Below are 15,685 nucleotides of genomic sequence, written 5' to 3' on the forward strand. Positions count from 1 at the left end.
CGGGGACCGTTTACCGCAGTAAACCGTGGGCACCACAGTAAATCCGAAGGAATGGAGAATTTTACAACTGATTTACCACAGGAATGGGGACAAGACCTTTCACTGCCCCGCAGGAATTGGGACAAGACCTCTCACCGCCCCCTGGGAATGGAGACAAGACCTTTTGCCGCCCCATGGGAGCGGTGAAAAATCTTGCTCCTGTGGTAAAAAAGTTGCACCCCTGTTAGACTCGGCATCTCCTCTCCAGCTCCTCTTGCATCTATTTTATCTTCAAGAGCCAGCCATGCCACGATGAAGACAGAAGGAACCCAAAACCAAAGCATGAGACCAATGTGATTTGAAGAATAAAATTACCAGACAACAAAAGGTAGAAAAAAATTAATTTATTTTATATTTTGTGATTAGAATATTTCAGATTTGAAATATGTATCTTGCTAGAGCTGGATTAGACATAATTGGGGACCGCAAAGCCCAGGCTGTGCTTCTTTAGCTTCCAGCTGGCTTAGGGAACTCACTCTGACTAGGGGGCAGTTGCCCTAGTTGCTCTCCCCTAACACTATTCCTGCCATATGTGACTGAAGTATTTTTTAGCTTGATTTTTCTATGTAGCATTCTGTAGTAATTTGACGATACTGGAGGGGATATTTGTGAGGGGAGACAGGGATTTTTGTGACACTTGCTCTGTATTATTTGTGTTTATAAAATGACAATTGTACAGAATATTCTCTTTTTATACTTTAATAAAATAAGTTTATTATAAAATCATAACTATTCGAGGCTTGTGTGAATGGGATCACAGTTTGCAGGGCAGAAACGGGGACCGAGCTTGAGGGGCTGGGACGGGGACTGAGGTGACGGGGACTGAGCTTGCAGGGAAGGGGCAGGGACGGGGACTGAACTTGCAGGAACGGGGCATGGATGAGGACAAACTCACAGGGACAGGCAGGATTGGTGATAAATGTTTTCCCCGTGTCATTCTCTACTATGTGCCCTACCTTGAACCTAATTTAGGGAATTGGCGGATAGCAATAAGGAAAGAACAGTGAGAGAAATCAGGTGAGTCATTGTAATTCCAAAGACAGTGTTAGTGGGGACAATGGGGACAGTGTCAGTGGGAGCCAAACTCCCATCGATCACTGTGAATTCCACTTCTGGTACTTTCTCTTTAATCCAGGTAGAATAAAAAGTGGTACGGGCATAGACACCAGGAAAATATGGACTTCCACACTTCTTTGGTCCCCAGCTCACGACTCCAACCAGCAGCCAAAGGTTCTTCATCTCACATACAAGAGGCCCTCCTGAATCACCCTGTAAAAAAAAAAAATCAAAATTGTCTACATACATGCTGGGAGGCTAAGATCTGTAAAACAAAATTCTCACCGCTGTGCAGTTGATTTCATGGTTCAAATGATAACTGCAGCATACTACAGTACCACACAGGGGCCCCAAAGCAGAAAGGCTTGTGGCTTATACCACAAGTATAATACCGCAGAATACAGTATGTTAAAGACAAATTTTATGTGCAGCAAATGTGAGGGAAGTCTGCCGGACATATGTTCACAAGGTTTCTCTGAAAGCTTGGCTTTTTTTGTTGTTGTTCAAATGTGCAAACCAAAATGAAAGTGTGAGCGTACTTGATCCTTGATCTTCTATGCCTAAATATGCTTTTCAAAAATTGGTTGCACTTGAAGTTTTTAGTAGGCTCATATTTAAAAGCAGAACCAATATGTGCTGACACTTTTGGTTTTGTTTGGACACAAGCACATTCTTGTTGTTATAATGCCTTTTTATTGCTCAATGGTACGGTCGCACCTTGAATACTGTGTGCAATTCTGGTCGCCACATCTCAAAAAAGATATTGCAGAATTAGAAAAATGGGGGAACTAGAAGCCGTGGCCAATGCAGAGGACATAGACATCATTGGAATCTCTGAAACATGGTGGAATGAGGAAAACAAATGGGATACAGCACTGCCGGGGTACAAGCTCTATCGCCAGGACAGGTCAGGACAGAAAGGAGGAGGAATAGTCCTATACGTAAAAGAAAGCATATAATCGATACAAATGGACACAGTGGAGACGACCAACAAACTGGAATCGCTATGGGTTAAAATACCGGGTAGGAAAGGGCATGAAATAAAGATGGGCCTATACTATCGTCCACCCGGGCAAACCGGAGATATCGATAAAGAAATGGATGCCGAGATGAAGCGAGAATGTAAAAGCGGTTACACGGTTATTATGGGAGACTTCAACTACCCCGGGATAGACTGGAGTCTTGGAAGCTCAAGATGCGCTAGGGAGACAGAAATCCTGGAGGCTATACAAGATTGCTTCATGGAGCAGCTTGTTAGAGAACCGATGAGAGGAAATGCCACTCTGGATCTAATCCTAAATGGGCTAATGGGACCTGCAAAGGAAGTGGAAGTAGTTGGACCGTTGGGAAACAGCGATCACAATATGATCAAGTTCAAGGTTGAAGTAGGAATACCGAATGGAAAGAGAACCATAGCGACAACTTTCAACTTCAGGAAAGGAAACTATGAAGCAATGAGGGAAATGGTAAAGAGGAAACTTAGAATCACTTCCAAGAAATGGCAAACGGTAGAACATGCCTGGTCTTTTTTCAAGGACACGGTGAGCGAGGCACAAAATCTGTACATCCCCAGATTCAGAAAGGGGTGCAAAAAGAGTCGAACAAAAGACCCAGTATGGATGATGAAAATAGTGAAGGAAGCAATAGGCAATAAGAAAAATTCATTCAGGAAATGGAATAAGGACAAAACTGAAGGGAACCGGAAGGAGCACAGGAAGTATTAAAAAGAATGTCACCGTGTGGTTCGAAAAGCCAAAAGAGAGTATGAAGAGAGGCTAGCCAGGGAGACACGAAATTTCAAACCGTTCTTCAGATATGTTAAAGGGAAACAGCCAGCTAGGGAGGAGGTGGGACCCCGCTGGACGAAGGAGACAGGAAGGGAGCGGTGAAGGAGGAGAAGGAAGTCGCGGAAAGACTTAACATGTTCTTTTTGTCTGTATTTACAAACGAAGACACAACCAACATACCGGAACCTGAGCAATTCTTCAATGGAAATCAAGCAGAAAAATTAACATCCATGGAAGTGAGCCTTGATGATGTACACAGGCAGATAGAAAAACTTAAAACTGACAAATCCCCGGGTCCGGATGGAATCCATCCAAGGGTTTTGAAGGAATTAAAGGAGGAGATAGCGGAACTACTGCAGCAAATTTGCAACCTATCCCTGAAAACAGGCATGATCCCGGAGGATTGGAAGATAGCCAACGTCACGCCCATCTTTAAAAAGGGTTCAAGAGGTGACCCGGGAAACTACAGACCGGTGAATCTAACCTCGGTTCCGGGGAAAATGGTGGAAGCACTGATAAAAGAAAACATCGATGAACATCTTGAAAGAAATGGACTTCTGATAACAAGCCAACATGGTTTTTGCAAGGGGAGATCGTGCCTAACGAACTTATTGCACTTCTTCGAAGGAATTAACAAACGGATGGACAGAGGAGACCATATATCTAGATTTCCAAAAAGCCTTTGACATGGTACCCCATGAACGCCTACTTCGGAAACTGAAGAACCATGGGGTGGAAGGAGACGTACATAGATGGATCAGAAACTGGTTGGCAGGCAGGAAACAGAGGGTAGGAGTAAAGGGTCACTACTCGGACTGGAGGAGGGTTACGAGTGGTGTTCCGCAGGGCTCGGTGCTCAGGCCGCTGCTATTTAATATATTCATAAATGATCTAGAAACAGGAACGAAGTGTGAGATAATAAAATTTGCGGACGATACAAAACTATTTAGTGGAGCTGGAACTAAAGAGGAATGCGAAGAATTGCAAAGGGACTTGAACAAACTAGGGGAATGGGCAGCAAGATGGCAGATGAAGTTCAACGTTGAGAAATGTAAAGTATTGCATGTGGGAAGCAGAAACCCGAGGTACAACTATATGATGGGAGGGATGTTATTGAATGAGAGTACCCAAGAAAGGGACTTGGGGGTAATGGTGGACATGACAATGAAGCCGACGGCACAGTGCGCAGTGGCCGCTAAGAAAGCAAATAGAATGCTAAGTATTACGACTAGGACAAAAGAAGATATTCTGCCGTTGTATCGGGCGATGGTGCGCCCGCATCTGGAATACTGCGTCCAATATTGGTCGCCGTACCTTAAGAAGGATATGGCGTTACTCGAGAGGGTTCAGAGGAGAGCGACACGTCTGATAAAAGGGATGGAAAACCTCTCATACGCTGAGAGATTGGAGAAACTGGGTCTCTTTTCCCTGGAGAAGAGGAGACTTAGAGGGGATATGATAGAGACTTTTAAGATCATGAAGGGCATAGAGAGAGTAGAGAGGGACAGATTCTTCAAACTTTCGAAAAATAAAAGAACAAGAGGGCATTCGGAAAAGGTAAAAGGAGACAGATTCAAAACGAATGCTAGGAAGTTCTTCTTTACCCAACATGTGGTGGACACCTGGAATGCGCTTCCAGAGGGCGTAATAGGGCAGAGTACGGTACTGGGGTTCAAGAAAGGAATGGACAATTTCCTGCTGGAAAAGGGGAGAGAGGGGTATAGATAGATTACTGCACAGGTCCTGGACCTGTTGGGCCGCTACGTGAGTGGACTGCTGGGCACGATGGACCTCAGGTCTGACCCTGCGGAGGCATTGCTTATGTTCTTATGTACAAAGAAGGGTGATGAAAATGATTAAAGGGATGGGACGACTTCCCTAAGGAAAGGCTAAAGTGGCTAGGGTTCTTTAGCTTGGAGAAGAGGAGATAAGAACATAAGAAATGCCTGCACCGGATCAGACCCGGGGTCCATCCAGTCCAGTGATCTGCACACGCGGAGGCTCAGCCAGGCGTACCCTAGCGAATACATTAGTCACTCGTATCCCTCAATGTGTCCTGCAAGAAGATGTGCATCCAATTTTCCCTTAAATCCTAGAATGGTGGTTTCCTCCACCAGCTCTTTCGGGAGAGAGTTCCAGGCGTTCACCACTTGCTGTGTGAAGCAGAACTTTCTGACATTTGTCCTGGCCGTGTCCCCTCTCAGCTTCAGGCCATGACCTCTGGCCTAAGATAGAGGTCTATAAAATACTGCGTGGAGGGGGGTCCCTTCTTGGAGTACTTAGGTTCAAGGGGCTGGGGATGGGAAGTGGGGTACTATTTGAGAGCGGGTATCGGGTTTATTCTTTTGATGTTGTGCAGTGTCTCTTGTGCATTATTGGTTTGCAATTATTGCAGTTTTGCATTTATGCTATTACTGATATCCATGTTTGATGTTTTGTATTTTCTATAATTTTCAATAAAAATTTAATAATAATTAAAATAAATTCTGCGTGGAGTGGAAAGGGTAGATATGAATCGCTTGTTTACTCTTTCCAAAAATACTAGGACTAGGGGGCATGTGATGAAGCTGCTTAAGTAGTAAATTTAAAACAAACTGGAGAAAATATTTCTTCACTCATGAGTCCTTTTTACTAAGGTGCGCTAGCCGTTTAGCATGTGCTAAACGCTAACGCATCCATAGATTATAATGGATGCATTAGCGTTTAGCGTGTGGTAAAACGGCTAGCGCACTTTAGTAAAAAAAAACCCTCAATGTGTAAGTAAACTCTGTAATTTGTTGCTGGAGAACATGATGAAAGCAGTTGGCTTAGCAGGGTTTAAAATTAAATTTGAAAGTTTTTTATTTAAAGTTCTTTAAGCTATGTATGGGTAATTGTAGCAACGGTGAAACTAAAGTAGATAGAATTGCTAATCAATGCAATGGATGTGCTTGTTTTTGAATGCAAATTAATTCACAACGCGGCTCAATAGTCGACAAGCAAACACACATTTCATCATCCACCATCTACATTCTTTTTTTTTCGATTTAATTTCTGTCAGAGCTGAAGATTAAAGTTCGCAAAGATAAGAAGATCCAAACAGTGACAAAGACTTGATTGCTTTGTTACTCAAGTTAGGATAACTACTGTTTAAAAAATAAAAATAAAATTACTTGCCATTTGGTCCTTGAAAACTATCACATCAAAGAATGATGCTTGTCTAGGTGGTTGCATCCTTACACACACAGACGCACATAACATTGACAGACTCTTGCATACGCAATGTGCATTATTTTTACAAAAAAATGGGTAAAGCTATATGAATCCTGCACTCTTATACCATATTCAATATGCTAGAATAAAGTTGTTTTTTTAACTATAATATCAAAATAGCTAATCAATACATAATGGTGTGCTCAGTGATCTAGCAGACAAGTCATATGAAATATAGACCAGCTCAAAGAGGAACCATCATAATACCACCAACTTCCTCAATATCATTAGCAAAGCAAAAAACCTTTCTCACCGAAGATGCATAAGTAATTGCCAAAGTATAGATAACAATAAATTATCACTTATCTTTATTGCAGGCTGAAGAGTACTTGGTGACAAGGTCACTTCAAGTAGTGTAAAAGCAAGTCATAGTAAAGTTCAAGCTCCACATATCTCCATATGATTGCTGCAACAATTCCCAGTGTCCAAATGTGAAAAAAAATCCAAAATAATTAGAATGAAATAGAGAAAAAAGCAGCTTAACAATTATAAATCCTCTACATAATCAGAAAAAACTCATCTCCTCAACTCAGGCTGAGTTAAATGGTTATTTTTCTCAATGGAGGAGAGTTAACAGTGGAATGCCACGGGGGTCTGTACTGGGACTGGTGCTATTTAACTTATTTATAAATGATCTGGTAATTGAAACGAGTGAGATGATTAAATTTGCAGATGACACTAAACTGTTCAAAGTTGTTAAAACACATGCAGATTGTGAAAAATTGCAGGCAGACCTTAGGAAATTGGAAGACAGGCCTCCAAATGGCAGAAATTTAATGTGGACAAATGCAAAGTGATGCACACTGGGAATAATAACCTGAATCACAGTTAGCGGATGCTAGGGTCCACCTTGGGGATTAGCGCCCAGGAAAAGGATCTGGGTGTCACTGTAACAATACGATGAAACCTTCCGCCCAATGTGCGGCAGCGGCCAAAAAAGCAAATAGGATGCTAGGAATTATTAAAAAAGGTATAGTTAACAAGACTAAGAATGTTATAATGCCCCTGTATCGCTCCATGGTGCAACCTCATCTGGAGTATTGCGTTCAGTTCTAGTCTCCTTATCTTAAGAAAGATGTAGCGGCACTAGAGAAGGTTCAAAGAAGAGCGACCAAGGGGATGGAACTCCTCTCGTATGAGGAAAGCCTAAAAAGGTTAGGGTTCTTCAGCTTGAAAAAGAGATGGCTGAGGGGAGATATGATTGAAGTTTACAAAATCCTGAGTGAGGTAAAATGAATACAAGTGAATTGATTTTTCACTCCGTCAAAAATTACAAAGACTAGGGGACCCTTGATAAAGTTACAGGGAAATACTTTTAAAACCAATAGGAGGAAAAATTTTTCACTCAGAGAATATTTAAGCTCTGGAATGCATTGCCAGAGGATGTGGTAAGAGCAGAGAGCGTAGTTGATTTTAAGAAAGGTTTGGACAAGTTCCTGGAGGAAAAGTCTATAGTCTGTTACTGAGAAAGTCATGGGAGAAGCCACTGCTTGCCCTGGATCGGTAGCATGGAATGCTGTTATTCCTTGGGTTTTGGCCAGGTGCTAGGGACCTGGATTGGCCACCATGAGAATGGGCTACTGTGCCTGATGGACTGTGGGTCTGACCCAGTAAGGCTATTCTAATGTTCTTCAGGAGGACTGTATGAAAAATTCTTCACTGGAAAAAGTCTTCAAAACTGCACAAAACACATCAAAATCAATACAAAACTATATAAAAGTATATTTCAACCAAAATACTTTAACAAGTCAATAAATGAATAAATATCTTTTTACGGAGACCCTCTTTGAGCTGGTCTATATTCCATATGACTTATCTGCTGGAGCACTGAGCACACTATATATATTAATTTGTTATTTTGATACTGCAGTTTTGTTTTACATATTTTAACTTTATTCTAGTACTATAAATATTGAGTACGCAATGTACATGTCATCGATTCTCATGTATACTTATGAAGGGGATTTTTAAAATTAAAGTAAAATTCTGGAATCTCTTTGGGGCACACAGTTTGAGAGACACTGCTGTATGGTAATGGTTGAATCTTCTTTCTCTAAAGTGTCAGGTATCAGGGCTAGGGTTTCCTCCTTAAAAGTCTGGACCCGGGGTGGGAGAGGAAGGGCACTCCATCTCAGTCCTTCTGCCCAGGGCCCACTGAGTCCCAGCTATGCCACGGATCCAATGCCACTACTGCCACCAATTCTTATTGAATAATATATTTTTGTCTTTTTTTGTTTCTTACTCACATTGCACGCATCTTTCTGTCCTTCAGGTTGCCCTGCACAGATCATGTCATCCTGGATCTTCTTTCTATCTAGGATGGAGATGCTCCCTGCTTGGTACATGTCCTCACATGCCTGACCATCCACAAGACGAACATCTACCTGCTGAAGTGTCGCAGGGCTAGGAAGGGGAACTAGAGAAACAAAAATGAGAGGAATTAGAATGGGATACCTGATGGTTCTTTTTGCTCACAAACAAATATGAATAATGGGAAGCAGCAGCTGATTATAGCTGGGTTTTTTTTATTATGAAATTTCCTCTCTGCCATTTACTCTACAGGAGACTTTGACAAATTTTCATAAAATCTAGAAGCCAGTCCAAAAACTTAGGAGCCGGCAGCCAAACTGGACAAGAAGGTGTATCGATACACTGTGCTCAGGTGGGGGAATTACAGAGGGAATGATAAGACAGACATTGGTGCTTAGCAGGTAGGTTGGAGTTTGGAATTGAAAGCACCTTAAAAGAAATAGGCTTTGAGTCTGGATTTGAATATTGCCAGAGACGGAGCTTAACATACCAAATCTGGCAGTTTGTTCCAGGCATACGGTGCAGCAAAGTAGAAGGGACGGAGCCTGGAGTTGTCTGTAGAGGAAAAGGGTACAATTAAGAGAGAATTGTCTGAGTGGAGTGCCTGGGGGGGGGGGGAGTGAGGGGAGAGATATTGAGGAGCTGTAGAGTGAATACACTTGTAGGTCAGTAAGAAAGAGGAGTTTGTACTGTATGTAGAAATGGATAGGAGCCAATGAAGTGGCTTGAGGAGAGAGGTATTGTGGACATAGCGGCATTGATGGAATATGAGGTGTGCAGTGTGAAAAAGTCACTATCTTCTTGTATTTCAGTTGTATTCCATGACTCTGTCATTCATTGTCTTCTATGAACTTGAAGAGAACTCACTTCAGATTTTGGTGCCTAATTTAAAATTCTTGGCTAAAACAGTATTAATAGCTACTGCTCACATGCTTTATAGCTGAAACATTTATAGTGCAGTTCAACAGTTGCACCAAAGCATTGTTAGGGTTACCATATGACTCCAGAAAAAGGAGGATGGATTGAGACATCCGGATTTTACTTCCATCGCTTTCAATGGAAGTGAAATCTGGATGTCTCAATCCATCCTCTTTTTTCAGGAGCCATATGGGAAACCTATGCATTATCCAACTGCATCAAATGTAAATATTTTTAAAATGTCTTACACATTGCACAGAGACTCTCCCCTGCTCTTCCCCCTTAGCACCAAATAATAAAATTATACTTGGAAACAAATTTACAATATGAATCATTCCCACTTCTGAAGTCCATCATCTCCTTTGGAGACCGACAGGCATCAAACTTCTGGTCTTCAGGACTGTGAAATCATGGTTATTTTGAAAAGCATTTGAGAGGATATAGGGCTATAGGCATGTATTAGGAAAGGGAGTGTACATGTCTGGTTTTTGTTAAGGGCTAGAGCGTTGTGGGAGTTATGAGTGCTAGGTTGTGATGAAGGAACGCACTGAGGAGGGTGACCCAGATAGAAGTACTTTGTCTTAGATTAACCGCTGTGACCTTTTCTGAGGTATATCAAGCTTTATAAAGAACAAGCAAAACAAATAACATTTATCATTTTATTTTAGTATTTATATACCACTTATACCCCCTCTTCTACAAAACTGCGCTAGCAGTTTTTAGCGCAGAGAGCCGCGCAGAATGGCACGCGCTGCTCCCGACGCTCATAGAGTTCCTAGCGCTTAAAACTGCTAGCGCAGTTTAATAGAAGAGGGGGCTAGTCTAAGTGGTTTACATTCAGGTACTCAAGCATTTTTCCCTATCTGTCACGGTGGGCTCACACTCTATCTAATGTACCTGGGGCAGTGGGGGATTAAGTGACATTCTCAGGGTCACAAGGAGCAGCACAGGGTTTGAACCCACAGCCTCAGGGTTGGCCCAGTTTCTTTGGTGCTAAGGCTGTAGCTCTAACCACTGTACCACACACTCCCACAATATCTTCAACATGCTATATCTTTCCTACTTAAATGACTATATCTATCTTGCACCTCTTCTATTCTTAACCAATCCATTATAGGGCAAATGTATAAAGACATTTTCACAAATTAAGGCCTTTTTATTCCTATTAAAGGGTTTTTATAAAATTACCCAAGAGGTTTCACAGGTAAAAATATGCACAATGGCACATAATTTAATGTGACCCAAGTGTAGACACATGCAGGCAGTGGCATAGCAAGAGTGAGAGGCGTTCAGGGCATTGGTGCTCCTTCCTCGCCCTCTTCTCCACCTCTCCACTCCACTGCCGCACATGACGCACATGCCCCTTCCCTTTCCACGTACATCTTTAACTTTCCCAGCGTGAGCAGCATCACCAACTTGCTTCCCGCATCGGCATCAGCTCTCCCTATGATGTCACTTCTTTCTACTAGGCGCAGGACCCAGAAGTGACATCAGAAGGACAGCCAACACTGGTGTGAGCAGCTGGTTGGAGTTTCTGTTCACACCGGCGAAGAGCTAGAGACAGTGAGAAGGAGTAGGGGAGTGAAGTGGGAGACGGGTGCCGGTGCCCCCACCAAGACGGCATCTGGGATGGACCATCCCTCCCCCCCCCGCTTCCCCCTTATGACGCCACTATATGCAGGTATGGAATGTGAGTGAAGTGTGGATGGATTTGCAGTTTACACATGTTGGGCCAGATTCAATATATTGTGCCTAAAAAATCAGCTTAGCACGATTCTACAAGGTGTGCATACCTTTTATGGAATCACACTTAGTACAGGCATTTAGGCCAGCTAAAACCAGGCCTAAATGCCTGTGCCTAACTTATGCGCACATCGGGAATATTCTAAAACAGTGCGCCTAACATTTAAGAATGCCCCCAATCTGCCCTTTTCATATTCCCCCATTGCAACTGGCACTTACTTTTTACAAAATTGCACTTTCTGAATTGTATGCATAACTTTTAATTAGATTCAATTAGCGACAATTTTGAGATGTTAATTGCCAATGACCTGCACTGATTAGGCCAATTAATCAATTAACTTGTGCACATACATCAGCTACACGTACCAATGTACGTGCACAACTTTAGGGGCATTCAGCGCGGCTCCCTGAGCTAAAAACTGCTATCAAGAGGGGAGGTGAATTTATTGTGGTCTAAGGAAGAGATATTCTTGCCTATTTTCTTTAAAGTTATGTTATGCTATTTTCTTCTGTGTTTCTGAAGCAAGAGTTATCTTGTAAACTCTATGAAAATTTAATAAAGAAAAAATTTTAAAAAAGAATAAAGAGTTCCAATTTGTTTCAATTATACTTTGGCCTCTGCTTGCTCCTTTCATAAACAGTGGAGGAAGACTGGGTGCTGTGACTGAGACCCAGAATTCCTAGCCAGTGGCGTAGAGAGGAAAGGTGGCACCCGGTATAGCTGCACCATGGGACCTTCACTCTTCCTTGCCATTTGAGCACCCCCCCCCTCCCCGTGTACTTCCTGAAATGTTTGATGGTGTAAGCAATATCTTCCACCTGCTGCTCATACTGGACATGGCTCCATTCTGACATCACGTCTTGGTCCCGCGACCGGGAAGGGATGTTAGAAGGGAGTCAAGGCCGGCACAAGGAACGAGCGGAAGATGCTGATTGCACTGGTGAACATTTTAAAGAGTCACGTGGAGGGCAGAGAAGAAGAGAGTTGCCGGCACCCCTCATGCAGACAGCGCCTGGGGCAGACCACCCCCCTTTACTTTGCCACTGTTCCCATCTCTTCCAGCCTACTGGAATTATCCAGCCTTGGCCTACACCCAAGCTTGAGTGAGACTGTGAAGCTGAGATCAGTGTGATCTGTGAGAACTGTAAAATGTTATCTTTTTGTGAGCCCTGGTTGCGGGTCCCGACCCAGCGAGCTGGTCAAAGCTCCGTGGGATGGCCACAAGGCGGAACCAGGGCTACACAAGCATTTGCATGCTTTTCATCTCATTTTTATTTAGTCTATGGTATCTTAAACAAACGTATTAAATAACACATGATTTGACCTTTTAACACTCATTAAGGGGTAAAAATTGAGCATGATTCCCTTTTGCACGTTAGTAACTACCCCCTTTAATCCCTTTCACTGCTTTCTTAAATTATAGTTACCTCCTTCCTTAATAAATCCCCAGCCCGTGACCCAGCATGTCATTCCAGTGGAGAGGAGGACTGAGGGAGCTGGCAAACATACGGGGATGATGTAGTCTGTGAGGGTTATTGGGGTCTTCAGCTCTAGGAGCGCCACATCTCCAGAGGAATCGACTGCACCTGTGTAGTTGATATTAATAATAATCTGCTGCAGTTGAACACACACCATGTTCGAATTGTTCGTATCTGACAGCTGATGGGCTCCTAAGCAAACTGAGTATAGGTGCACTGGATAAGACCTGCAAAATAAGAACAATACACTGTAATAAGTAACAGGGTATTTGTGTAACCCTCCTTCCTGTACTTTCCACAAAAGAGGGGGGGGGGGCTGCAGCAACCTAGCCCAGCTCATTGTAGCTCAAAATTCATTCTACACATGGAGGGGAGAATCTGTAAACTCCAATGCTGCTTTTTGAACATTCACAGATCAGATACGATACTTGAGTGATGTTCTAACAATAAACTGTTATTTAATTATCTGCTATTTAATTTAATAACAGTTAATTAACTGTTATTTAATGCAATAGCATGATAAAGTACACTTCATAGGAGATCAATCAATATCTTTCATATCGCATGCACTAATCACATTCTCACAATCTCTTGTTCTTGTTGAAAGTAACTACTTTTGGAATGGGCTATAAGGATTCCTGTTCTCTTAAGGGTATCCCTCAGTAGCTAGTATCCTTGAATCTGGATAAGATGCTCATCAAGCATCTTCTCTTCCTCTTCTGGATTAAGCTCTTCTTTGCTCCAGAGGCATAGCCAGAACTTGGTTTGGGGGGAACCCAGGGGGGGGTGGCTGGAGGGGGCAAGCATCTCTTTGCAATCCCCCCCCCCCTTTCTCACTGATGCCAAATCCTACCTTTGATGGTGGGGATGCTCAAGCCCCATCATCCAGAGATTCTCTGCTGGAGCTCCAGCCAATGTTGCAGAAACAATGAGAAAGCCAACAGAATTTTCCAACCTTCTGACACTGGACATTTCCACATATGTTCAGTTCAAATGCATGAACTGAGCTTTCGCAGCAGAAATGGCATTGGTGGCTGGAGAATCCTGCTGGCTTCTTGCTGCTCAGGCAGCATGGGCCGCAAATCTTTGGCGGGTTTGAACATGCCCCCTGCCATGAATCTGGTGCTGCAATTTTTGAAGGGGACCTGAGCCCAAACTGGGAGAGCCTAGGCCCCCAAGGCCCCCCATGTAGATACACCACTGCTTTGCTCTATCTCCTTCTAGTACAGGCATAGAGAATAACACAGGGATACATTTTTCCCATCCCTGCGGGATCTCCCTATCCCCGTCCCATTCCTGCGAGCTCTGTCCCGGTCCCTGCTCCATTGCTGCAAGCTCTGTCCTCATCTGCACAAGCCTCAAACACTTTAAAATTGTAAGTGTTCAAGGCTTGTGCGGTTAAGGCAGAGCTTGCAGCAATGGGACGGGGATAGAACTCACGAGAACGGGATTGGGATATTGAGATCCCGCGGGGATAGGGACAAATTTGTCCTTGTGTCATTCTCCAGGGGTTCTCAACACAGTCCTAGCAGTGCATGCAAATCTATTTTATGTATTCTATTTTATGTGGCTATCATAAAAACCTGACTGGCTAGATTTGTCCTGAGGACTGGGTTGAGAACTACTTCTCTAGTACCAGGTTGGCCAATGTAGATCCCTTGGAACAACAGTGAATGAAGCTCCTCATCACCATCAGAATTTTTGTAGCAACATTCTATAAGTTCCTAGAACTTCTTCTGGATAACTAAGGGAAAACAAGAAAACTATTCAGATGATATTCAGCTAGCCAGTGGTGGTCAGCATTTTTATGTCCACCACCATTTGTATTCCCAGATACACAATGCCAGACCTTGTCCGGGCACTGGCGTTGAATATCCAGTTATATGTTGGTTGAGAGTGTGGCATAGTGGTTGAGAAGTGTGCGGTGTAGTGGTTAGCGCTACAACCTCAGCACCTTAAGGTTGTGGGTTCAAGCCCCGCACTGTTCCTTGTGACCCTGAGCGAAGTACTTAAACCTCCACTGCCCCAGGCACATTAGATAGACTGTGAGCCCACTGGGACAGACAAGGGAAATGCTTGAATACCTGATTTGTAACCTGTTCTGAGATCCTTTGGGAAGACAGGCTAAAAAACTGAATAATTAAATATGCAGTTACGTGCAATATTCAACCCTTCACTGCATAAAATAGGATTGCTTTTTATGCAGTCCAATTTAAGAAGTATATACTTATATATATACATATTTTTTTTTCTTTAATAAACTTTTATAGTTTTATACTTGTTTATTTTCGTGTGTCATCCTTATAATGCATACTTGCCACTATTTTTCCTTAGACACCAATATATAACATATTAAAATCAGTGGTTATGCGGCTATTAGCTATTCCACTCTAATGCGGAGAATTGTGCAGAAGATAAGGTGAGCATAATACAGGAGCTTGAATGCCATTCACAAACAATTACAACTACCATGCCCACTAGAATCTACACCTTTTCCTGCTACTTTTGGAGAGGTAAAATGTGGGTGCAAGAACATAAATATACAGTAGATGGAAGAGGGAGGAGGGCAGGGAAACTGTAATGCAAAGTTGGACAAATAATATATTATTAAGTAACATCTTATGGTTTATTGTTTATTAAAATTTAATATACCATCTTTCCTGAGGAGATAACGAAGCAGTGAACAATAGACAACAAATCTAAATCTGAGAGGAAAGAATGCCAATTGTCAAATGAAAGGAAATACATTGAAGGAAAGGATAAGAAAAGTAATAGTTGCAATAATATATTACTGGCAACATATCACTAGTAATATATTATTTTTAAAAGTATGAGTAACCACAGTTGAGTAAGTTATTTTTCAAAAGTAATATAAAACAGACAGTTTCATTATGAAACAGGAATACTGTATGTTACAATTACTAGTCTAGGTAGGTTTCTGTGAAAAGTAATGTATTACCTGTAAAAGTAATATAGTATACCCAACTCTACTGTAATGTGACTATAGGTGAGAAAGGATATAAAATAGGATCAATGGTAGGGTGGCCCATAAATGTATGTTTTCCTTAGGGTTGCCAACAGGCTGATTTTTCAATGACCAG

General features: G+C 42.4%; 1 protein-coding gene across 1 annotated transcript in view; it reads right to left on the reverse strand.

The window, feature by feature from the left end:
• Positions 1 to 687: 687 nt before the first annotated feature.
• LOC117360376 (serine protease 27-like) overlaps positions 688 to 15,685 on the reverse strand; it is a 62,161-nt gene continuing 47,163 nt past the window's right edge. Inside the window, exons 5-7 of the mRNA XM_033944076.1 lie at positions 12,534 to 12,811; positions 8,381 to 8,550; positions 688 to 1,308 (exon numbers count right to left, since the gene is read on the reverse strand). Coding sequence (XP_033799967.1) covers positions 1,003 to 1,308; positions 8,381 to 8,550; positions 12,534 to 12,811 — 754 coding nt within the window. The 3' untranslated portion in view covers positions 688 to 1,002. The remainder of the gene's footprint in view (positions 1,309 to 8,380; positions 8,551 to 12,533; positions 12,812 to 15,685) is intronic.

Source organism: Geotrypetes seraphini, chromosome 5, assembly GCF_902459505.1.
Source record: "Geotrypetes seraphini chromosome 5, aGeoSer1.1, whole genome shotgun sequence".
Taxonomy (NCBI): domain Eukaryota; kingdom Metazoa; phylum Chordata; class Amphibia; order Gymnophiona; family Dermophiidae; genus Geotrypetes; species Geotrypetes seraphini.